The 26,304-nt window shown below is 39.5% G+C and overlaps 1 protein-coding gene across 2 annotated transcripts; it reads left to right on the forward strand.

Moving 5' to 3' along the window:
* The first annotated feature begins 15,270 nt into the window (after positions 1-15,270).
* On the forward strand, positions 15,271-26,025 carry lman2 (lectin, mannose-binding 2). Of its 2 annotated transcripts, none has more exons than XM_034884070.1 (8): positions 15,271-15,555; positions 18,826-18,944; positions 19,393-19,510; positions 21,880-21,959; positions 22,656-22,817; positions 23,956-24,070; positions 24,953-25,072; positions 25,412-26,025. In XM_034884070.1, the coding sequence occupies exons 1-8, from the start codon at positions 15,420-15,422 to the stop codon at positions 25,570-25,572; spliced, it is 1,011 nt and encodes a 336-aa protein (XP_034739961.1). In that variant the 5' UTR covers positions 15,271-15,419; the 3' UTR covers positions 25,573-26,025. The 2 variants fall into 2 exon arrangements, with proteins under 2 accessions (XP_034739961.1, XP_034739960.1); XM_034884069.1 differs by lacking the exon at positions 21,880-21,959 and adding an exon at positions 21,733-21,815 and having other exon boundaries at positions 15,278-15,555.
* Positions 26,026-26,304: the final 279 nt, after the last annotated feature.

Raw genomic sequence — 26,304 nt, forward strand, 5'->3', positions numbered from 1 at the left:
TTCGTCTTGGTGGATGAATCAAAGATTGTGACAAAATCCTCGAACCTCAATGAAGAGATATAATGAATTAAAGAATCATTATGATTATAATTTCCTTAAAGTTTAGGCTGATACAATTGCTATATTAAAGTCTTTTCAAGCATGGTAGCAATATTACGGGGAGTGCTGCAGAAGCAGACAAACAATAAGATGCCATCCCAATGTTCTCCAGCAGTCGAACTTTGTCTCACTTTCTCCGCCACTTATTTTCCCCCGTCATCATGAAAACATCATAAAAACATGCAGGTTGATGCTGATTTGTTCCACAAAAGGAACCCTGTTGCACTCATTACCCTTCCCTCCGCCTGCTGATATTTGTTCTACTCCTATATTAGGAGAGGGGTGGAGGGCCTGGGGAGTGATTTGAAATTTAAATATGAGACAGACACACCTCTCTGGAAACACGTTGTTACATAGTCAGGGTCTCATGTTTAGTCAGGCAAAGATTATTAACTAAGAGGAAGAGGGGGATGAAACTCTTTCCATCTCTTTTTCTTTGATGAGACAAAAAACTTTTTGTTTTTCTGGGTCAAATTTCCGGAATGTTACACTCAATGTCATCTTTCCCTCAATGTTTTTGTCACTTTTTTCAACGCTTTGTCACTTAAAAAAACAAAACAAAAATGTGTCACTTTTCTGATATTTTTGTCAATTCATTTCTGCGCTTTTTCGACCCCCCCCCCCCCCCCCCCCCCCCCCACACACACACACACACACACACGTTTTTTAAGCTTTTCTAAAAAAATTGTCACTTTTTACAATGTTCTTTTATCACAATTTTTTTTTCGAATGCAATAAAACTACCAAAATTAGTGGACTGACCATTTCTTTTACTTGTAATGAGCATTGTAGTGAACCATCCATGTTACTTGTTGAGTTTTGCATCAGGTTTATCCGGATCGGGTCCCAAACAAGCTTTTCCTTTTTTCTTTTTCTTTTTCTACTTCCGGCTCTGGTGGATTTACCAATGAGTCCTCCAACTAAACTATTTCTTATTCCTTCTTATTCTTTATTTCTAACCTCCTATAAGATACAGAGTTTTCCGTCGTCATATCTATACCAGAGTGCATAACTGTCGCGTTTTTAAACACACCATTAATGTTGCAAAGTGGTTGCCGTTTGGTTACATTTAGTCACAGAAACTACTTGGTCAACCCCCATGTTGTCCTTGGGTCACTTTTTGGGGTCTAAATAATTCCTAATTTCAGATTTTCTGACTCAAACATAAAGTTTAATTTCCTATAAATTAGGTTTTTATTGGCCATAAATTTTATTGGCCATAAATTTAAAAAAGAACATTGCTAAAAAGCGTCAACAAAAGTGTCGAATTTTAATGTTGACGGGAAGACAGCACGAGGGTTAAGTTTAGAAAAAAGATTGTGGACTGTGTTAACGCTATAGTGCGTAGTTTCTGTCGCCCCCCCATGAGGAATTCTAAGTCATGACAACTCTGTCAGCGCATCCACGTGATACAAACCTTCCGTGACCGCACACCGCCCCTACCACCTTTTCTCCACACTGTTGCTAGTAGCAGAGAAGGGCACAGAGGATTCAACAAACATGATGGAAGATTCTTCAGAAGATTTATCCTAATTATCTTCACCCAAGCGTGTGCGCGGGAAAGTTTCCGGGCACCATGATCTTCTGAACGTAGTCATACTGAGGAATCCAGAGAGAGTTTAATGGAGCTGAAAGTCTTAATTAGTTTTGTTGCAACTCATTTGGCAATGGCTTGAATGTAACAGACATTTATTAATATCAAAAAGTTACGCACTAAAGCTTTAAAATCAGATGTTACTTAACTTCCAGTTGCACATGTGACACAGAATGTGACGTAGCTCTGTATAGTAAAAAACCTCACCCTCAGCTTTTATTATCAAATGGGGCACAAACCCCGGTCTCCTGGGTAAGGGTTCTGTGTTTGTTTGATCCATCCACCACCCCAACCAGCCCTCTTTTACTTTGTCACCTTACTTTCTGCATTGCTCCGGTCATAATTATTATGACCACTAGAGTGCGCCGTCACTATTAAGGTAAATATGAGTCCTAAGCAGAGACTGTATATTAATGGAGGGAGCATGTGTGACGTCACCAATTGGTTTGTGGAGTTCTGCTGTGAGTCGTTGAGTTTGCCATTACGGGCGCAGCAATCCTGGTTGCAGATGTGAAGACTTTGGATGAGAGGGAGGAGCCGATACCCTCTGTGTTACGTTACAAACTTTCACTGGCAATCACATCATAGCCATGCCCTAAAACACCCCCTGCTTTTTTGCCAATTTTAAAATCACTGAGACCATAATTAAAAAAAAAAAAATCATTCCGTGTTGCAGAAGACTTCGAACTAGCGATTGAGACCATCAACTCATTGTGAAAATGAAGACTGAGGTAATAAATCCAGTGAGAAGTGGCTTACTTTCTCACAGACTTCTACAGAAACAGACCTCCTAATGCAAGCGCATGTGTCGCCCCCTGCAGGAATTCAGATAGAATGCAGCTTTAAGGCTCTCATGCATCTGCAGCTCTTCGCTGAACCGGATGCTCCGTCCATTCATATTTACAGTCTATGGTCATAAGTGCTGCTTGAACAAACAACTTATGCGGCTGTTTTTTTTAGGGAAGAACAGCCTGTATTTCCTAAAAGTCAGTTTCAGATCAGGGTGAACCTTTTGGACCCTTCTATAGTTAACTTGGAACATTATTTATGGGTACACAAAATGTCATTTGAAATGGTTTTGTAGGTGTTAAATGAAGGTTTGAGACTGGTTCAATGTTTTAATAGTATTTTTTAAATGCTCTAAACTTGTTGCGAATATTTCATTTCACTTATTGATTTTTAAATGTAGAAATGCAAATTGTAAAACAGAAAAATAAAAGGAACGCTGTAAAATGGAATCACGAAATTTGGTTATTTACGCCCTAATGACTTGGAACTTAAGATTTTAAAATATTTCCAGATAAGGATTAAAAAATATTCCTTACGTTGAGTTTCACCTACCCCCTCTCGTTCTCTGTCTCTGCCGGATCAATTAGAGCTGAAAACTATTTAACATATAGAAAGAACCCGATTGTTTCACACCAGGAAGTAACTTTCTGTCTGCTACCCCCTGGGGTCGTAGACTAGTCCAAGACTATACAATGTTGATCAAACTGTGTTGATGTTAGAGTTTCACATTTATCTTACAGACCCTTTGGATCTGAACCCAAAAACGACCCCAAAGGGGCAGAGTTTAAAGGCTTGTCCTCCCTCATTGGAAAGCAGAGATGCGCTCCGCATGTTGCCATGCCAACGACGGACCAGTGATAATGAATTTGAATGCACCAGGTGAAAAGGAACCGCCCCCAGGTGCGGGGAATAGATGGGTGTGATTAAGGAATAATAAGGACTGGTCTGATGTGACTCCATCAGGGGAAAGCATGGATCCAGTCAGATGCCGTCTTATCATGTTGTTTTTGTGTGTTATTGTCTTTTCCTTACCATCTTCATCATTCTGTTTCATTAAACCTTTTCTTTATTTTCAATTGGACCCAAGCCTCCTTCTTCAGAGATCAAAGGAACACAAAGTTGTCATACAGGCAGAAGAATTCCTAACAATATTTTTGGTGTTGCAAATTACCGGTAGATAAGCTTAAATTTTAGGGCAACAAGGTTGCTGAGTTCACACAAGAATGCATTTAACCAACCTGTCTGTATCTTTTGCACCTCTCATCCCCTACAGGCTGGCAGAGCTCGAAGTCTTTTAGAAGAGGCAGAGACAGAAACAAAGTGAGACAGGCTGTTCTTCATGCACTGTGACAGCTTAATGAGACTGACCATAACAGGAGCCAATAGCTGAAATTTACTCTTCAACACACTGGAAAATAACACCAGTATATAAATGAAGGTGAACAAGACTATCAACCTCTCCTGTGTTCTGTTGACTCGTCTTATCTCCTAACACAATCCATTCTCCTTTCTTCTCTACCGTGCTTCCTTTTATCTCCTCCTCTATTGTTCTTCTCTTTTTCATTTGCGCTCCCTTCACTTTCTTATCTCTTTCCTCTCAACATAAAAAGCCCCATAACAACGTCCTTTTGTGTCCAAATCGCCATTAACAGGCTGTGCATTTTTATTCCTTCCCTATAGCCCAGAGATTGGAAGAGTTTACAAGGTTGGATGCATAAAATCTTCAAAACTGTGTATATTTAACACTTTTTTTTGTCTTTATAATTCAAATTCTTTGTAGCTGTAGACAATATAGGTTGCTCCCAAAATTGCCATACTGTGCACTACTTACTCAATATGTACAGTATACTATCGTTCAACACACAACATACTACTTTCGGACCCACTGCAATCACTTCCTGAGAGCCTCCTTGCTGTTGTAGACACGTAACCGTGGAAACCTTGCAGACTTCTGTGCTAGCAGCATCACCAGATAATGCTTAAATAACTGAAAGAGGTGAATAACTAGCAACAGTTATTTAAATATGTAGAAATGTAAAGTAGAGTGTTATTGACGTTACAGAGCTCCTTGGTTTGTGTCTGTTTGTCTGTTATGAATGTTGTTGCCACTACTGCATTGCGTTGTGGAATTCTAATGCCGGCGTAGTTTCCAGTATTGATTGCTGTAATATTTTAACGGAGGTAGTACGCAGGTCACGTAGTATTGGTTACATACTAAGGTTAGGGACATTGAAAAGCCGACTAAATAGCATGTTAGTATGGAATGTCGGACGCAGCCATAGACTTAAATGAGGTAATGTGAGAAATTGCAAACAGAAGTCTCCACTTATTTTCTGTCATGGGTTTCCTTAAAATCTACCTATCAGAGCAAGGACCTCAGTCTATGGTGATGGTAACACACTTTTACACTTGTTGCCACCTGCCATTAAACAGAATATAGAAGAAGAAGCGACCTCAGTGCACTTGTCAGTCAGTCAGACAGCACAGATGGCAGAGAGTGATAAGTGGATGTCAGGTGGAGAGACAAACCGGTGTAATAGCAGAATGGACATTTCTCTGACATTCTGCTTGAACAATCTTTTGCCTCTACAAAATAAAACTAGAAAGCAACAAAGTTTTTCGGCAGTTTTTCGAAGATGGCACGTTATTGTTGAATACACAGGCAATGGCAACCCATTCAGCACTTCTGTTTTACCCTTCACAATAAAAGCTTAAGGCAGATTGATCTTGACTTGATTTCCTTTGAACATTTCCCTGAAAGGTTGGACAATAAAATCAGGAGCAAACAGGAGAATGTTCCATCGCAAAACGGTGTGCCTACAGTGTTCACGTTAAACGGTGCAATACGGCCCTTGAGGTATGTTTTCCCTCGCTTGGTAGGTGTGTCTCTCGTTTATTGGCTGTGTCACAGTCACCCAATCAGCAGAGACGTGTCTGTAACTCATGGTAACTTAAAAGGCAGAGCACCTGCGTACCCCGGATTCAGTTTCTTTTTAACGTGGCCCTGGTATATATCATCCCTGAGATTTAATCATGTGACCTATTTAACGTTAAAAAAAAATCCGACATATGACATGTTGTGATATGGAACTAGTAAAGTTTAGGCAACAAAATATTTAAGAAGGGTTAGGAAAACATCTGAAACTTAGACCACGGTCATTATAACTTAACTTTTGTTCGAAACAGGGGACACAAACCCCAGTCTCCTGAGTGAAGGTCCTGTGTTTGTTTGAGCCATCCATCACACCCACGCTGTCTCCTAATGTGGACTTTGGCGCTTTTATTCTCACTTTCTCGTTCGGTCTTGCGATAACCAGCCAAGAGAGGTTGTCCCCTAACAGGAATGTTAATTAGGTCATTTTGTGCTGCTTGCAGAATGGACCCATACGGTGCGTACGAGCTGCACTCTGACGACAGACGCTGGACTTTAAATTGGATCTGCATTGGGGGTTTAAATAGCATTAATCTTTATGGACAGAGACAGAGAATGAGAGGAGGCTGGATGATGAGAGGCTTTATCGTGTCTTCTAGGAGTCTAGATGAGTCATTCTTTATTGAGAAGGCAAAAAAGGCGCAGGTTAATAAGGAAAAGGGCAAGACACAGGAGGGAGATATCACGGAGAAGAAAAGCCGCTCTCTTCCTGTTGTGTCAGAGGCTGCAACTTAATCAGTCAAACAGTCTAGGTTTAAGCACTAAGAGGCAGCCATGATCTGCTTTCTAATGCATTGTGTACTTTTGTTGGATGTCTGGACCGCCCCGTGTTCTTTGTCATCATATGAAAAGGTTTTGCTCGGTGGTAAAGAAAAAAACTTGAAAAGCTTCATTTAGCCGCCAAACTAAAATATTTTCATCAAAATAAAACACGCTTTACTGTGAATTGTGTTTTCACCTCTACACCATACAGTCACTCTTTTTCTAGTTCAATTTTTTTCTGTTCCATTCAACTAAGCAGTTGTTACTGACAAAAAATGTCAGGTCTTGTTCTGGTTTTGACACCCACACACACACACACACACACACACAAACATAAAATCCAACTCTCTTTGGTGGAAATGTCTGTCACTGTCGATCATAAAAAAATCATAACGTTACACGCGTTATAATGCTCGCCTAGCGGCTGGCGTGGCGCGCCCTCATACTCTGCTTCTGGCTGGCTAGTAGTCCTTCCCTGGATACAGCGCACGTTCAACTCCAAACAAAGGATAGAAGTGCAATGTTTCACTCTGTAGCTAAAACACAGAGCTCAACACACAGGGTAAAAAGAGGAGCTGCAGCAGTCTGCAGTACAACAAAAAACATGGTGTTTTTTGAAAATTAAACCCCTAAACCTTTTCTTGTACAACCTCTAAATACAATTATGAACGTGTAAATGAGCAGAATATGAGCACTTTAAATATTTCACAACTTTCCTGGGTGGCGCTAAGCAATGGTGCCGTTGCAAAATAGATAGCAGAGACAGCGGAAGAGAATACACAATGTTTTCAGTGAATAGTAAAAACAGAATGAGAATCATTTCGTTGCAGGATTAACACACGTTTTAGAGGTTCTTTGCAATGAATACTTTTACTTTCAACACACACACGCATACACACACACACAGTGCTTTTTTTACTCATATGCTTAAAAAGTTACCCAACTCTCCTCAAGCTTTGATTTACAGATAATCAATCATCTTGTTGCCTGAAACGACCGCTCAGTACGGACCCAAGTTTTTTTTTTTTTATTAAATCTGACTTTAATGTCTTTCTCTAGCTCAGACTCTGGACTCTCGCCCATGGTGAAAGACTCTCACCCATGGTGAAATCAGACCATCAGCCTAATTTAACAGCCATTGGCTTCTGTATGAGCATCTTAATTGGAAAGCAGACTACGCTGCAGATATTTCTCATGGACTTTCTTTGCAACAATGTTTTTTTTTTTTTTTATACAAAGTACAGTAAGTTTGACCGAATTAGTTAAAATGTCATTTTTCTGCATGTCATACGTGTTTTTTAATATTAAAATGTATTAAACCCAAACTTACTCAAAAGTCTCTTGAGTGTCTGGTTATCAACTGTGGTGCATTTAAAGGAGAAGTGCAGCATGTTACTTAAGTTCTATTTTGGCATGTGTTCATGGCATTCACATAATCAAAACACATTATGCACAATTTCAAAGATGACTTACAGGGTCAAGTATCATCATACTTTGTACTTGCTAGTCACCTATTGTCTTTTTTTTAAGCCCTCTAATATGCCCTATAAACATACTCCCAATGCGCTATAATTTTGCACATTGGACTGCGTAGTCATAGTTATTCTTTGAAACAAACTATCAAACTAGCAAAAGTGGATTTGGACACGTCCTAACCGCAGCTGTGCCATGTGCTTCACGCTGTGCACTTGGATCATTTAAAAGGGCCCTGTGACTAATAATTCAACAAAAAAATGTAATTAATTTTGTATTTGTAGAGCTGAAATAGGGTTCTCTTGAGACCAGTTCATACTTCGATAACATCTGAAAGGCTTCTTTACATCTCTTCCATACCACTGGAGGATAATTTTTCCTCACACGGTGCTGGCACAGGAAAGTCACGCAACAAAAACCAAGACAGTTGATTTCAACATGGTCTACTTATCAAAGACAGCTCTTTTTACTTTCTTTCTGCAAACAATATTCTACATTGATTAAGTGTCAGAGATGAAGAATTGTCAATAAGAAGACAGATTTGGATCATCCCAACCCAGTCAAGACTGATAGAGAATCACTAACTCTCCTGTTGTCATTGGGTTGAATTTGACCCATTTTTAAAGTTTCTATTACAGATACTTTGGTTTCTTTCAACCAGTTTGCCCCAAAACAACATGGAGGGTGTCCTACAATGATAGTTGCATGTAAAATGAAGGACCAGTTCACTACTTTCATTAAATTTGGGGTGTTTTATTTAATTTTAGGATATGAAAAACAAATGGAAATGGTTCCAAACTGTATTGTGACTAAGCTTTGACATACACCCAACTGGGATATATCCACTCCACATCCTATGATCTGAAATATAAGGCAAAATAATGTAATCTTTTTTTCAGTCAACAATAGTAAAGAATTAACAAACAACAAGAGTTAACAATCAAGCAAAGTTGCGACACAAGGGCAATCCCAAAACCAAAGAGGTCCCTGGAGCATTAAATGAACATCAGCTCAGCGGACTAATAAAACTGTCTTAGACACTCTTTCCTTATCTCATTGGCTTTTGCTTATCTACTTACAGCAAATCATACACTGACAGAGAGAAAGAGATATAATTTTGAATGAATGTAATTTAAAAATAACCAAACATGAACCCTAACTCCCAAGCTTTACGCAAACAAATTGCCGGGGTCATGTTGCAGACCTTTCTCTCCTCCTTCTCCTCCACCCGTGGCGTATTCCTCTCTGCCCTATTTGGATAAACACACTCATGTTGTACACACACACACACTCACACACACACACACACAGGAAGAGATAATAGGTTTAATGTCTGTGATTATCTCTCTCTCTCTCTCACGGTTATTCTTTTTTAAACACACACGTAGGTTATGTAATTATCGTCATTGTACCCCCGGGCGTGTTTTTATCAGCTGACCTGAACCCTGACTGCAGGTAGCAGTAGGTGTTTAAATGAGCTTCCAATCTGCTGTAATGATCAAACACTGTCAATGGCATTACTCACAGAGAGATCTCTTCTGAAATAACAGATCTACTGAGACAAAATGGGGTCGGCTGCTATTTTAAAATGACTGACAGCATAACATTAAACCAATGACATGATGATGGAAGGCTGAAAAGAAATGGAGCAGTCACTAATTGTTGCGTTTAGTGCAAGGGCGTATGTTTTGTTTCAACATGGGGGGGGCAACATTATAACTGGAGGGGCTGAGGTTCCTCCCCCAGAAAAATGTAAAGGGTTGGGCATCTTTTGAATTTTTACAATTCTTCCTCTCGATTCCGGTTCTTTGAGAGGTGCAGTTGAAACGGGTTACATGCCTATTTTCATAAATAAGAGGAAAGTTTTGTTTTGATTTTATGGTGATTTGCAGTTTAACATGCCTTTTTCAATGTAAAATAAAACCACACTAGAGCTCTGCTCAGCAAGCGTCGGGCCGCTTCGGAAACCCAAACCTGCCCACATTAATTTGGGAAGCAATGATCGGATTCAAAAACTAAATCCTCAGAACGGTTCCAACACAGAAACGACTCCCCTGGAATCCTTCCTTTTGAAGCCATTCCAAGGAGGAATCGGTTCTCGATGCCCAACCTTAGCTGTACAGAGATAAAGTTTCAACAGTGACCGCCCACTGCTCTGGTTTCGGAAGGGATTTATTTTCTGTTTGATATTTCTTTTGAATTTTCAGAAAATGCTTAGTTTTACAAGTTTTAAGCCGGGAATCAAGCCAACCAGCTACGAGAAGAATCTTGAACATAAAACATTTTATTTGGCTTAAAAACAGCATTTTGAAAACAGCAACAAGGCCAAGACACCAGATAGTGAACAGAAACAATCAAAAACCTTTCGATCAAACCATAGGTCGTATAAGCTGAGTACATGACAGCAGACCGCGGTTTCAACCCAAAATAAATAGAAAACTTTATGTAATATTAAAAGCAAGGACTAGCCCTAGAAAAAAAGATCCCAGACTTTAATATTTGTGTTATTTTCAGCGTTCTAGTGAATCTTTCTGCGTCAGTTCATGGTGCAAATGACTTTATTAATGTGAAGGAAACTATTGTTCTACTGTATTGTTCAAAACTTTCTGCATGTTCAAAACATCACCACGTGTTTCAAGATGTTTTGTTTTTTTTAGGAATCATGAACATCTCAACAACAAATCTGTCAAAGAACGAGTCAAAGTCAAAGCCAGAAGCTCCAAAGTTTAAAGCTACAGAAATCTAATTCCCCCCCCCCCCCTTGAAGCAAAGTAGACACAGTTCTTGTTTTCCGAACATATTTTGAGACCCCTGAACAGTCTTGTCTTGTCTTTTGTCTTTGCCTATTATCACTTTCACGCCAGCAAATTGATCAGGCCTTGGGAAACTTTCCATGGCTCTGTGCTGGCCTTTTGACCCCACCGCATTGATCCGTCTATACATTCAGTACATGGTCGCCATGTAGACATGCACTTCAGACTGAACTGAACAAAGAAGAACACAGAGAGGTGGAGTAAAAATGTGCTCTGAGTGATCAAAAGGTTAATGAGGTTTAACTGAAGCCGGGCTGGGTGGGGTTTCTTTGTTGGAACAGATTTTAGTCTAAAGTTAAGACACTCAGGTATACTTTTCGGAGAGATTGATGAAAACACAATCTCCCTATTTGATTGTATATCTTGTTTTATAATCTTGGATTATTATGGGCTTCTAAAATTAGGGGAACTGATTGATTGATACATGTTCACAGTGTGGTACAAATGAAATAAGCCTTATATTCATCCACTCATTAACAGCTGTTTTCCACTAATATTTGAGCTGTTTTCTTGTTTCCCCTGTACGTTCTTTGTGTTTGTCCTCCTGCCTCTCGCTGCCTGAACACACTGTCGAGGAGGCAAGGGCACATCAGAGAATCCAAACTCACTGGACCACAAAGCCATCTGGCGCCATCTGATCCACATCAGAACGGACCAATCTGATGCCATTTACTCAGATGTACAACAGTCCAAACCAGACTAAGAACCCAAACAACATGTGAGGGTCACTGGAGAGGGAAACACAGCGGCCGGCGGGGGTCTCGGGGATACAGATGCCAGCTTGTGACTGGAAGGTCATGACTTAAATCCTCGGATCCACTGCACCATGGAACAAGGATGAAAGTGGAGCTGTTCTCTGGACAGCAGGACACAATTATAGCCTGCCAGCTTTTTACCAATTACACATGAAAACAACAAGGATGCTACAATGTATAAGAGCAGCTGTTTGGGGAAAACACATGAGATATCAAGAATAACAACCAATGTTTTAGGATGAAGTCGTTACTTCACAAGCAAAATAGCCTAACCTCAGGATATAGATGTTATTTAGGAAAACATTGTTGTACTTTGAAGACAGTACACTGCGAGCGGGTGATTTGATGTGATTAAATTTAAACTTTTCAATAAAGTGAATTAAGTGATACACACAAGTATGACAGAAGCAGTGCTAACAATTCCAAATTAGCCTTGTGCACAGACTCAGGTTCACTTAGTTCTTGTCTTAATATTGCTAATAATAAGTGGCTCTGTTATTGATATTTGCTAGTTCTTTTGATCAAGGAAACTTAAGGATCTAACAAATTGGAATAGATAGAGCGGATAAATAAATAAAAAATAACACTCAAAAAGCTGAAAGACAACCCTTGATAAGGGAGTCCACTGGGGACCAGGTGCAATCATTAAATCTGAGAAAAAGTCCTTTAGTCAGTTTTAATGCTCATATTGATTTTGTATTTGTGCAACCAAGGTGCTGCCCTTATTGACTTGGGTGCTGCACCTTCACCTTATAACGGCGGGGAACCCTTGCACCTGTCATGTGTTCATAGCTGTGCCCTAAACTGATCATAACCCGGATAATATTCCCAGGTTTCAGGTGCAGGAAGAAGGGTGGCCGTGTGTCGATTCATTTATTTTAGAACAGCTTCCATGAACTGAAAGCCTTTCACTGTATGACAGAGACATGACAAGACAAAGAGTGCAAACAGAAGGAGGAATAGAGGAAGAGATGGAAGATACAGAGCAACAGAAAATCAAAGAAAGCAATAGCATAAGGAAACCAAAAAGCAGGAAAGAAACGCTGCAAAACAAATTAACAGACACATCAAAGGATAAAAGATTTAAAAAAACGAGCACAGACTCCCAAATAAACTTAAACAGGTTTAAGGTGTTGGTATGATACCCACTGGTATCTCTTTATCTATGAGGCTGTTATTGGAAATCTGCCATTTTACCCTACAGAACGTATGTGTCACTCAGAGAGACATTATCAGACTGTCTCTGCTGCCTGGCTTTTACTTCCATGACCTCGGTCTGAACTTGGAAAAACTGCTTTTAGTTTTAGTGCACCTGACTCCTTGAACAATTCAGTAAATCAATTTAGAAATCTGGTTTAAACCTGCAAACTTCTACTTGTATGTAAAATTGTATTATTTGTAGATTTTGCATCCCTGTTATTCATTTATTTTCAAACCATTTTCCAATCATGTTTTATTGTAATTCTATATATGTCTTATGATTGCACTTTCTGTGTTGTTGTTCTGTATTTGTCTTTGTAATCCGACTCGATGATAATAAAAATGAGGGTCGCCGCTCAGTGATCTCTGGAGGATGAATGAAGGGTGAATGATGGGCAGCATGCCCGAGGATTTCCAGGTCACTGTGTCTGTGAGGTGATGTGATTATGATGAGAGATGAAGGTGAAGTAATAAAGCTGCCTCCCTGCTGCTGTCTGGAGTATTGATACGTCCAGATTGATGCCAGCGTCCCTGAGAGGTTTTACGTCAGAGGCCTAGTGACTAAACATATATACAGGAAGAGTTCAGCCGGTGACCTGTCAGAGATTATTTATTCAATTCAATTCAGAAGTTATCTTAGAACAATTTATAGAGTAGGTCTTTCAGAGCCAGAACCTTCTTCCACAGCGCTGCGAATGAAGGTCTGGCTGGTCCACGCAGCATTCTGGGATGGGAGAAAACGTGCTCCGGTTTCTTGGCATTTGTTTAAACCAATCACAATCAGCCGCTGTGGGCGGCTGTGGATCAGTGGTAGAGCGTTACCTTTTAACGTTACGTTTACAGGTTGTTTTAGTCATGCAACAAAAAACTCAGATTGGACAGATAGTCTAGCTAGCTGTCTGGATTACTGTTTAATATATTTCCTGAATCTGAAATCTGAATCAGATCCCGGGAAATGTCTGTTTAAAAAAATTAATTAAAAACTTAAGCCCAAGTAATGTATTGATATCATTCAAACAGGCGTTCCCAAATCCAAAATGGAACCCGGATTTATGTATTAAATCATTTTTAAAAAACTGCAGGTTTCATCTGCATATGCTTTGAGGTGAATGCTAACGTTAAAACCTGTTTGCAAAAGTGTTCACTATTCGTCTGATGTGTGCTGCTGTTGCATAAGAATAAAAGATTGATGGTAAAACTGTGTTTACAGGGCTGGAACACTTAAATGTAACCTGTCGATGAAATCCAACATCTGCAGATAGAATATCCACTCTCTGCGTCTGTTTCAGCCCAATAAAAGCAGGATAGTGGGCTCAGCCCGGAACAATGCTCAGTTTAATGTCTTTTTCTGCAGACTGGTGAGTCATGGAACTGGCGCTGGAGCGGCCACGATGACATTTACAATGTGACTCAGGTGGAGGAGAAAAATAAAAACTTGGACTGCTCACTTAACTGAGTTAAGTCTGATCCCACATTATGAGATGTTCTGCCGATGGGTGAGGCAGACAGACATAACTGCCGTTCTTGTTAAAGCAGGAATGGATGCCGAGCAGGAGAGATAAAAACTGCCAGATAACAACCCTCATCACACTGTGGCAGACAAACAGCAGAGCACTTGTAGAACCCGTTTGTCCTGTTGTTGTCAAGGCTCAGAGTTTTCTGCAGTTAACAAATATTTTTCTGTTGCAGTAATAGAGAGAAGGAGACTTGGTTTCTAAACCTTTGAGATCGTGAGATGTATCTGGGGAGGAGAGAACTGCAGACAGCACTACCTGCATTCATGGTCAACACAAACTCTCAGCTCCTCAGGTAACTGGAAAACCTGGAAAGTTGTTTCTATGGTCCCAAAAATCTATCTAACTGAAGGTGAATAGTACTTGCAGCATTCCCTCTCTGGTAGGATATAACCAGTGCTGGAATTGAGCCAGCGCTCATCAGTTCCACCAATTTCCAGGCCTGTAAAAAGCCAGAAATGAGAGGTAGCTGATGTGCAGGGTGAGGTACCATACAGATGTTACCCAGTTAAGTTGGGAAACCGCTGGATCAGGTGTTTGAATTCTTTCAGGAGCCTCCAAACTTCTCTGTCCATAAATGGTTTGCACCGAGCCCTGCAGGTATCAGGGGTACATGCATTGATAAGTAGTGCTCATTAGTATAATGGAACAGTAATTTGCATGCCTAAAAGCAATCATTCTTGGGTAAGAAATGCTGCATGTGCAGGCAATGCAATGCAGGATACCGGCACCATTGGGCATTTTTATTTTTATTTTTGTCACACAAAATAATAAACATGTTGGTTTGCATAATTTGTATGCTTTGACCAAAATAAATAAATGACTACTGCTATAAAACAATAGCTTTAGAGATCCAGGGATATCAACTGCCCTTTGTCAAAATAATAGATATGCAGAGGCCTATATAAAAATTGAACAGAGCGTCAGTTTAATCCTACTATCTAAAATGTATTGTATGGGCCTGTCAGATACATATTTAATCCTGAAAATGTAATAAATACCTTGACTCTATATAGCAGGTGGCTGCTCTGTGGTGAGACCACACTGTTACTCTGGACCAGAGAAAAGTCACTGTACCAGAATTCTTCTGTTGCCTTTTGTCGCCATCTAGTGGAAAGAAAGGTACACAGCAAATGCGACCTGATTGGCTTAATTTGCGATGTGCTGGTCTCTGATTGGCTGGTGAAACTCCTCTCGTCTACAAATATCTTCCGTGCGAAAACACAAAGAGTACAACGCTTCCTCCACGTCATTTCATTTAATTTACATCATGATAATTACAATGTATGTACTGGTAACATGTTGGTCTTCATACATGTGGGATTTTAAAATAACGCAAGGAAAAAAAATAAGTCCTGCCTATTTAGGAAGTGGGAAATAAACGTCGTAGTTGGGTTGTTTCATTCCGGAGGATAATAGAGAAGGGACTAGCTAGTTTTGAAGAACATTTTTGTTGCGAGAGTTTCTCGCCCTGGCTGTTTAAACAAAATGGTGAACTTTAAAGGATTTCTGAGCACGACACTGGTGTTTTTGACATCCGAGCTGTGTCTGGTGTGCTGTGACATGACGGACGGAAACACAGAACACCTGAAGCGGGAGAACTCGTTAATGAAGCCCTACCAAGGTAAGACGGCTCCGTTAGCTCGTGAGCTAACCTGACGTCTTTCTCTGCGTTTTCAAAGTTATCGAGCGGCATTAGCAATCTCTTAGCAGATTCATGTCATTGGATGTCGTATTACGGCTCATTCATACGAACTCATTTTATCAAATTCTAATTCTATAACTATGTATATATAGTTATAAATATACGTTCCGGTTATGGTGTTAAGTTTGATGTGAAATATAATGCAAAGAGTTTGGTTATGATCTGTAGAGTGAAAGAGGATTGTAGTGCCAGTGATACACAAGCAGGAGTTACTACATCCTCTGCTTTACTGAGGAATCTGATGTAGAAATGGATTGGTCGCCTGGATTCTTGTTCTAACTCTGTCGTTTACATCTGATTGGCCCGAGGGTCAGTGCTTTGCGATACCAGTCCCCCTTATGGGATTACTGGTACAGATGTCTTGTTTAGTTGGTGCCTGTCTTGTGTATCTGGATCTGTGTCTAATAATAAAGGCTATCTATCTATCTATCTATCTATCTATCTATCTATCTAGTTATAAAATTTGTTTGTATGAATGAGCCGTAATATGACATCCAATGACATTAACTAAGAAATTATACTGCTGCTCAATAACTTTAAAAACGCAGAGAAAGACTGAAGAGTGGATAGAATATATATATATATATATATATATATATATATATATATATATATATATATATATATATATATATAAAACTCGCTGGCTACATACTTTATATACGTTAAGCAGCCAGGGCTATATAACATAAAAAGTTATTCAAATTGCTATTTAGCCCAAAAAAAAGATCATCTGCAGCTTCAAATGTTTATCTATTAAACAACGTCTGGTAACATTTGATTATATCAATCATTTATCAAAGGCAAATTGATAGTTAATTAAACTGAAGTTAATAGTCATTATACTGTATGCAAACAATGGAATGAACATTTGTAGTGCTTACTAAATATTAGTAATATTACTTACAATTTAAGTTATTTTATCATTAGTTAATGTGGAATAAAATACTAACATAGTGTAATAATATATCATCAAAAGGTAAACGGTTTGGTAAATAATGTATAAAAAATGATTTGGGTGCTATATTATTAAGCTGCAATTAACTTTGGCCTAATTAACCAGTGATTTACCGTTTAGCAGCGCTAGAAAAAGGACCGCTGCCTTTTTCACGGGACACGCAAGAGTGTTGGAAGCGTTTCCAGGCAAAATAGAATAGAAAGGTTGTTTATATGTTATTTTGGCAAGAATACATTAACTAAATTACATTTTGATGTTTGAAAGTCTCTACCTTTTCACATAAATACAGATATGAACGTAATAAAAAAAAAAGAATTATTGATTTTCAAATATTGCACCTGTCAATACAGAACAAGATATTCGGTAGGCTAATTTGCCGTCAGTACTGCTGACGTTGACTTTGCTGTTATTAAATCAGTATATATTTATGTTTAACAGGAAGTATACTACTGCTTGAGTGCTCTCTCCCCGTATGTCATTATATCAATGGGAAACATACTTGTGTACAGACAAGGCTAGCAGCAGCGGCCGCGCCCCGTCAGACACTTTCTGGTGTGCAAATACATAGGAAACACCACGCATGCAGAGTTTAACACCCCGTGCTTTAAGATGAAACGCAAGCAGCTGTGGAAGTTGAGGATAAAACAAGTGTACCTCTGCACGCAATCATATAGTCTGCAGGTGGCTGGAAACGTTACAGTTAAGTAGGTCAAGGAGTATACAGCGAGAATTTTATTTGAGTCAAAATATCTGTAGCTTGTAAGGACAAAATGTGTAAAGCTCCCTCAACACACACTGTGAGGACACGCAAGTGTTTGTTCAGGGCGTGTCCAAAAATGTAGCTAAAGGAAAAGATATCAGGTACTTTCATTCTTAAAGAGCCCATATTAAGCTCAGTTTGCATTCAATAGTATTTCGAGGTTGTACCAGAATAGGTCTACATGGTTTCATTTTCAGAAAACACCATATTTGTGTTGTACTGCACATTGCTGCAGATCCTGTTTTCACCCTGTGTGTTTAGGTCTCTGTTTTAGCTACAGAGTGAGACATCTCACTTCTATACTATCTTTGTTGGGTGTCTCACATGCTCAGTAGCTCGGTAAGATCACATCAGCTAGATAACTCTTTCTCCACCTTTGGTCAGTCCAAGGCAGGATCAGCTGGGAGACTTCTTCTAGACCAGGGGCACTTGTGGAATACGTGCAGAACAGGGACAGGAAGTAGTTCTTTTGGAGATTATGGTGAACTAGTGTGAGTTGCAGCAGTGTTTTGCCATTGAGAACGAGCTAGCATGCTACGGTTAGCCACCTTGTCTTGGCCGGTGACGTAGAAAGCCGTGCAGATTTTGACCTGCTCACCCGGAGACTGAAGACAGAGGACATTCAGAAACCAGAACAAATCTACGTTAAAGTACTTTGTTCTTTTTCCGTTATAACTTACTGTCAAACTGGATAAATAATTTCTGTGGCGTTCATTGTTTGTGTTTGTTCATGTTTCACAAAGAGTTTACCTTGAAAAAGCTAGAAATCATGTCCCATCCATACAGGGTTAGTAGTATACAGCTGTTAAAACATAATAAAGTACATGACCCACTGGTCCCGGATCAGTTCTCTGTAAGTTCAGGTATCAGAATCGGTATCAGGAAGCAAAAAATGGTATCGGCTCACCTAGCATATATAATGAAAGATTAATACTTGGCATCTGTTTATCGATACAGTATCGCCACAAAAATTATCACGACGCCCCCTATGTGATGATGTTACAATAATTCCACTCGGGTGAAAAAAAACCTTAGAAATGCTTTCTTTTAAACTTTACGAGAGGATCCCCAATCGAATCAACAGGTTCTTTGATTTTTGCATATTGAGTGTGCAGGGTTATCCTGCTTTTGCTAAAGATTGATGCAAACCACTGCCAGCGGTATGGTGTAGTACATTCTCTTTGACATATATCCCATTTCTAAAGGTTGGCATTTTAGTCAAGAGCTTCTTGCGTGACCACAAGTTTGCAGAGCAACCGTTGAGTAACCGTTGAGTAACCATCTCCTTCCACATGTTTGATTACCGGGGCACAGTTGTGCAGCTGATCTGCTCCACAAAGAAAAAGCTAATTGTATTTAATTGAAAACTAAGCTGGATATTTCTGAAAAAGAAAATCATTAATGTCTCTCCTATCAGTCACATCATTGTCTGATTGTGTCTCCTCCCGTCTTCATTTTGTTTGTCTCGCAGGTGTCGGCAGCAGCCCTAGCAGTCAGTGGGATTTCTCGGGAAGCACGTTGGTGACGAGCTCATACGTCCGACTCACTCCAGATGAGAGAAGCAAGCAGGGATCCATCTGGAATACTGTGGTGAGGAAAAACTGCAAACATTGCTCAAATCTCCAATCTGACTCGGATGTACTATCTTTTATGTCCAAGCTTACGATATTTCTTCTTTGAACATTTCTCCATCTTGTTGATCTAAAGCCATGCACACTTGCCTATTAATATGTTGTCCATTTTGTTTAATATAAAATGAGCTCACATTAAAGTGCAAACCAGTAAATAAATGTGTACCTTTTATATATCTGACAGTTGACAATTGTATTCAGTCCATGGTTGTTCCTGAACAAAAGGGTCCTTTCTGCTGACTTGTATTTGAAGTACTCTTTAAAACCTCTTTTGAAAATGGCTGCTGTTAGGAAGAAATCCATACTGGTGATTGTAACTGTTTATCTTTAATGTTTAGGTTTTGTGAAACACCTACTCATGCTTATTTCACATTACTACTATAGAAGGTTTTATTTTTGGTCTACAGCCGTGTTACCTGAAGGATTGGGAGATGCATGTGCACTTTAAAGTTCATGGGTCGGGAAAGAAGAATCTCCATGGCGACGGCATCGCTGTCTGGTACACAAAGGACAAACTGCATCAAGGTAACATTGGCTTCATCAGCCTCATGGTTCTTTACTACTGAGTTACCACTTTTGTGAAAGAACCTCACTCATTTTGATCTTATTTAATTACACTCTGGTCTTTTTTGCAAAGTGTTTACGTTTGGATTTATCCAAAATGCAATACTCACCTCCTGTTACCTGCTGGTCCTCACCTAACCGTTACACTGCGACAGCTGCTTTTTCTCTTCATTTTACTAGAAATGGCGCATACTAAGGAAAGCTCATTGTGGGACTGGCTCTAGGGGCTGTAAGTCTGCACCAACATCCAAAAAGCAGCATGTCATAGAACCTTTAAAACAAATGAATCGATCACTAGAGCTTGAATCGTTTCATGAAAGTAAATCGATTATTTTTTTTATTATTTTCTTTTTTTTGGGACACCTCTAGTAGATACTGGTACTAGCTAGATAAACACGTGATTTTTCTGTAAAGTAACGGGGCCCGGAGCAAAACATCGGCGCAGCTGGCCTGGAACACATCACAGAGGTGGCCAGTGGAGTATCGGAGTTACACATCATGCTCCACAGCAAAGCAAAGTGTGTCTGAAAAACACTGAGGAAAGCCGTCTCGTAGATGAATGTAAGAGCAGCCTCAAAACGCCTGCAACAAAGTCCAGACCAAATGTCTGACTCCGGATTTCCACCAACTGCAAAACGGCTGCGGACCAGCTCCGCTGCGTGTCTGCTCCGTGCTCCGCCGTCCGTTAATACCCACCAGAGCCGGATTTGTTGCAGAAAGGCTGAACGAGATCTTGCGAATTCATGTTGAATAGAACCACAAAAACTATCCAGTTTCTATCCAGAGGAGTAGAGGGGAAAACAACTCTGTGCTGTATTTCCAGGTGTAGTGCAGGGAAATATGATCCGCCGTGAGCTTTGTCTATGCACTCAGTTTTGCCTTTCTGCTGCTTTCAGTATTCTGCTAAAATTCAACACATTGGGGCGCCCGGATAGCTCAGTTGGTAGAGAGGGCGCTCATATATAGAGGATTACTCCTTGATGCAGGGGGCCCGGGTTTGACTCTGATCTGCCCCCCATTCTCTCCCCTTTTAAGTCTTGAGCTGTCCTGTCAAAAATAAATGGCGAAAATGCCCTAAAAAAATATTTTTTAAAAAACACATTGCTTGTCAAATTTCAAACAGATGAAAGGAAATAATTACATACAGGAAAGGAAATAATTACAACATATAAAAGGCACCACTAAAAAAAAGTGCCAGTTAATATTGCGATTATGATTTTAAAAAAAACCCATATTGTGCAGCTCTAATTCTTGGTCGCACATGTTGAGCCAGTCAGTTCAGTGCATAGACGCATCTCAGATGAGGGTGGAAAGGTCACCGCTGGAACAAGGCCACAATATTGCAGCTCTGGCGTGGGTTCCCCTGCTGGCTCTGAGCTGTCCAGATTCATGTGATCATTGCATGTTACAGCTGAAGATAGCTAGGCCTGCTGGGTATTTAGTTGGATTACTTATTGAAAAAAAAAAACATGTAGGTTGTGAAATCACAACATAGACTACTGCAGGTTGCGATTACTGCATGCTGGCACGAGACACCTGACCTTGCTTGTCAGTGGAAAAATGTCACCCTTCAACCTTTTTGCTTCTCATTTCCTCCGTTTTAAAGCACTGAAAAAATACATTTAAAATTATAAGATTGTTGTATTGTGTTGAAAAGTTTGCATAAGGTAAAGGTGATATTGTAAGAGAGCTACAACTCTGAGAAGTCTTTTTTCCCCCTCATTTATCATTTTCACAAAAAATACAAAATTATCCAAAGGATCATTGCATTAAAAGTTATGTTTCAACCCGCAAGTAAAAAGAAAAGTGTAGTGAAAATCAAAGGGCTTTGATAATGAAAGTATTCCTTATGAAAGTAGACAAGACAAAGAAGAGTAAATGTAGAAAATGAAGCAATGATAAACAATCTAAAGCTCTGTGTTTGTCCCACCTACAGTATATAGTCCGACCAATGATCACTTATGAAACTACAATTTGGCATATCTAAACAAAATCATCAATTACCAGTCATACACCTTAAGACCTTAGCTAATGCTAGACATGAATTGCGGTTGAATAAAGAAACAGCGATAATATATATAAAAAAATTAAAAAAATGTAAATATTGCCACAGGCCCAGTGCTGACCACATAAAGAGTTGTGTGCTTGTCTCTGTCTCACCCCCATCTCTGCCTCCATCCTAGGCCCTGTGTTTGGAAACCAAGATCAGTTTCTTGGCCTGGCTATTTTTGTGGATTCCTTCCGCAATGACCTCCATGGAATGGATGTAAGTGTGTGGTGTGTGTGTGCGTGGGTGGCTCGAGGGGATTGACCAGCTTGTTTCTTTGCAGGGCCTGTGTTTTCCAACAGTGCTCTCTTCCACGGGCTGGCCGTTTTTATAGATACTTACTCTAACGATGATGCAACAGATGTGAGTGGTTGCTCCGGTTTTCCTCGTCAGCATGCTGTTTCACGTCACTTTAAACTGCAATGTTGTCAGTACGTTTCAAGCATGTTAACATTGCAAACCCCACAGAGTTCAAATGTAATCGCACATTTTACGTTACTGAGCACGAGAGCTCATTGGCAGTAACCTTGATGTTTAGTTTTTTAAGAACTACTTTCACATTGCAGCTGAAAATGTCCCATTTTTTGGAAGCACTACGTCATATCCAGTGCTGTTTAATCGTTGAGCGAGGTCATTTTGTACTGAAAGACATTCTGATTTGATTTACATAAACTTACAAGTCAAAGTTTGTCAATTTTGCAAGCTATGATGGTAAACAGTTAGACTTTCTACTACTCACAAAATATGTAGTTTGGTTCAATTACTTCATTTAAAAGTTAACTATAAATACTATACCAAAAACCAAAAATCTCAGGTGTAAGTATATCATAATGTATTCATAATAAATATGATCAGTCCTCCAAAACATCAGATAAGAGTACAAATGCCTGCAGTGTGAAAGTAGCCTTTGTGTGTAGAAACATGAGCTGATGTAACCAGACGTCTGTCATGCTTCTTATATTCTTTTTCTGTATGTATTTGTGCATCATCTTTATTCAAGAATATCTTTATAATGCCTGTTTAAAAAAAAAAAAGTTTTTCCTGTCCGTTGGGCTCCAGCGTTCCTTCCCGTACATTTCGGCCATGGTGAACAACGGCTCACTGAGTTACGACCACGGAAAAGATGGCCGCGCGTCGGAGCTGGGAGGCTGCTCGGCGGAGATCAGGAACCGAGAGCACGACACGTACCTCGCCATTCGCTACTCCAAAGGGAGGCTCACTGTATGTAAAGAAACTTTCCTCTGGGTTTCATTTTAGCTGGAAATGTCCAGTCTGAGCTGTTCGCAAGCATTTTGAGAAATTACCGTTAGTTACCGTAAAGTTACCGTTTAAATATATAATTGCAACATATTCGAGTACGGTATAATATAGCATAACATGACAAAACGCTAACCTTACATGACTTACTTATGTCGGACTTTTGCCCTGTAAAGAGAATTTTTTGTTGGGGCCATGTTGTCTTGATTCAGTTTAAACACTTTTTCATCCAAATAATATATTTTTATTTTCATGTTTTCCATCTTTTAATAGCCTCGTTACTTTGTAATCAGTTGTGTAACTTGCATTGCATCACTAACATCCAATCTATAGCTTGAGAAATTTAACCCTTTTATGGTATTCGGGTCAAATAAACCCATTTCAAATATTTACAAAAGAAAAATGGTATGAGTTACATTTTTTTCAACGTGAAAATCAACGGCCTTACCTTATTTTCGGTGATAAACATGTATTCCTGACTCATTCAGAAAATTATTCTGGATATGACCACTTATGTTTTTTCCATAATGGATTTTTAAAATGAATTATAACCTTATGACAAATGACAAATCACACGTCCATTTTTTATTGTGTTCTAGTAGAGACTGATTGCATTCACTAAACATATTTGTTATCTCAATTGTTTGAAATTGAGATAATAACAATATTTGTTAAAAGAATATCAAGTAAAATTTTATTTCAGAATTGTTTCTAAAACCTTAAATAAGTCACGGGTCAATTTGACCCGAGGGACACGAGAGGGTCTCAATAGTGAAGACAATACAAGGGTTAAGGAAAAGAGTTATGGTTTATATAATCTCGACATATTTGAGTTCACTATAATACAGCATATCATGACATAATCTAGCCTAACATATTATGGCTCACTCATGTTGTCTTTTTGCCCTGTAAAAGGAAAAAATATTGTCGAGGCCATATTTGTGTCTGGATTCTGTTTTAACACTTTTTTTAACCAAACAATTGATTTTGTTTTTGTGTTTTTTCTATTTTTATAATAGCCGTCTAATGTTTGAATAAACCCTGCAACGTGTTGCAGTGCTGCAATGCATTGCTTACATGGTGATATCTATATATCGTGCAGGTGATGGTTGATGTGGAGGACAAGAATGAATGGAAGGAGTGCATAGACATCGGAGGTGTTCGTCTTCCTACCGGATATTTCTTTGGTGCCTCAGCAGCTACAGGAGATCTGTCTGGTAGGTTTGGAAGCTGTAAACTCACAAACAACTAACCACTTATTCACAACCATTATCCATTACTGAAGTCATATATTGAGATGTATCTCATTTTTCACACACACTGAGGCATATTTTCAGTTTTGATTGAATTGTGTTTTTTTAAGGAAGTCGAACGTTTTGACAATAAACCCCATCAACACAACAGTGTGTGGAGTTAAACTGGACGGGCCCAATAACCTCTGAATGTTCTACTTGTTGTTAAATTGCAATGTTAGCGGCAGCAAATGGGGGGTGCATTATGTTGGCAGGATCATTTAAAAGGCGGCCGCAACTACCTAGTGCGTCTGCCCTATTTCTGCTACCGTGGCAGGCCGCCACTACAACATCAACATAGGGGAAACACTGGAATCACATACGCTAACCCTTGTGTGGTCTTCCCATTGACATTCAACTTTTGTTTTTCTGGGTAAGAATTTCAAATGAAAACCATTTTGTTGTCTTTTCTCGACAATTTTTTTACGCTTTTTGACATTTTTTTACGCTTTTCCTGACATTTTTTGTCCAGTGCTGTAAAATTGATTTAAACCAATTGTTATCAAAGTATTGACTCATCGTTTATTTGACTTCTTATGAGAGTTGTAGGGAACCGTCCTTGTTATTTTACTTTGTATTTTTGACAATTTCGTTGAAAGAAACCCACATTTCTGATATAGAAACCTTTTGAATATGGGTCAAATTTGACCCAAGGAGAATTGGAGGGTTAAACCAACACTAAGAGGTTTGAGATTAGTATCAGAAGTCTTCTGATAGACAAATCAGCGGAATCAATAATAGGCAGTATCAACTATTTCAGCTTCTTACAGATTTTTCTCATAATTCCACTTTAATATTATTTTCCAGATAACCACGACATCATCTCTATGAAGCTCTACCAGCTGATGGTAGAGCACACCCCCGAGGAGGAGAACCAGGACTGGACAAAGATCGAGCCCAGCGTCAGCCTCCTTAAATCCCCTAAAGGTAGATTCAAGTTTTCCTTTGTTCCCCAATGGAAGCGTTTTTTCTCTGTGACGAAACGGGCCAAACAGGCTAAAGACCCAGCTGATCCAAGATCAATACCAATAAAGTATAAAGATGGTTCGGTTTACAGTGTCTCTGGTGACATTTGCCCTTTTCTTTTTAACCATAACTCTTGGTTCTTGTTGGTAAAGGGTATCTGGTTTATTATCAACTTTGTGCCCATTAGTTTATTATACTCAATCGATAATCAAAAGCAAGTTTCCTGAGACTTATTTATAACAATCATCCACAAATCAGAAAAGAAGTAATTGGAAAGTGGATTTTCTTCTTCTGTCACAGACAACATCGACGATCCTACTGGAAACTTCCGAGGCACTCCCCTCACCGGCTGGAAGGTCTTCCTGCTTCTGCTGTGCGCTCTGCTGGGAATCGTGGTGTGCGGCGTGGTGGGAGCTGTAGTTTTCCAGAAGAGACAGGAGAGGAACAAGAGGTTTTACTGAGGAGAGAGAAGAAAGTAGAACCTTACCCGAGAGGTGTTTGTTGTGGAATGAACTGTTTCCAGATGACCGATTTGAGCACGTTCAATGTGAATTTCTTTTCTAAAGATTGTACAAATGTTTATATCTTCGAAGCACTGCGTTTTGGAGGGAATTATGGTAACTTGTGATGTTGGCGGCCATTATGAGTGGCCCTGATCAGGGCGGTTTTTGTTCTCCATGTGTTCATTAATTGCAGGGGTAGAATAGCATAGACTGATTGTCCTTTAAAAAGTGTTTAATGTCTTAACCGATTGTTCCAACACCTACCTAGTGGCTTGGTATGTGATGCAAAAAAGGGTCAACTTTTGGCACAGGATAGTAATTTAGATCTTTGTCTTCCAGGCTTTTTTAACTGATTATTTATTGGATAATGAAAGTAGCTCCACACACCCAAAATAACATCCGATAAAAAAACTTGAACCCTACACATTAAAGCTGTGGGAGGCAGAATAAAATAAATAAATAAAAGCCAGATTTTAATTGCAGTGAGACCTGGTCCTGCAGCTCTTCTCCCCCTCGCCTCTCTCCTCTCTCTCTCTCCAGCCCCACCCATCAGGCAAGCGGCACACCCTGGCTTCATACAGTACCATTCACGAGTACTTAGCATTCATTTAATCCACATGACATGTCATTAAATGGAGGCAATTCCACAAGGATGACCGCCCCTTTTTCTATGTACAGCTCTTTAGGATG

The sequence above is a fragment of the Etheostoma cragini genome, chromosome 10 (assembly GCF_013103735.1).
Source record: "Etheostoma cragini isolate CJK2018 chromosome 10, CSU_Ecrag_1.0, whole genome shotgun sequence".
NCBI classification, from domain to species: domain Eukaryota; kingdom Metazoa; phylum Chordata; class Actinopteri; order Perciformes; family Percidae; genus Etheostoma; species Etheostoma cragini.

What these genes read in the sequence shown, in the direction of transcription:
- lman2 (XM_034884069.1), top strand. Translation starts at nt 15,420, where the DNA reads ATGGTGAACTTTAAAGGATTTCTGAGCACGACACTGGTGTTTTTGACA. An exon ending in ATGACCTCCATGGAATGGAT is followed by an intron (nt 21,816 to 22,655) that starts GTAAGTGTGTGG and finishes GTTGGGCTCCAG; the next exon opens with CGTTCCTTCCCGTACATTTC. An exon ending in AGCTACAGGAGATCTGTCTG is followed by an intron (nt 24,071 to 24,952) that starts GTAGGTTTGGAA and finishes ATTATTTTCCAG; the next exon opens with ATAACCACGACATCATCTCT.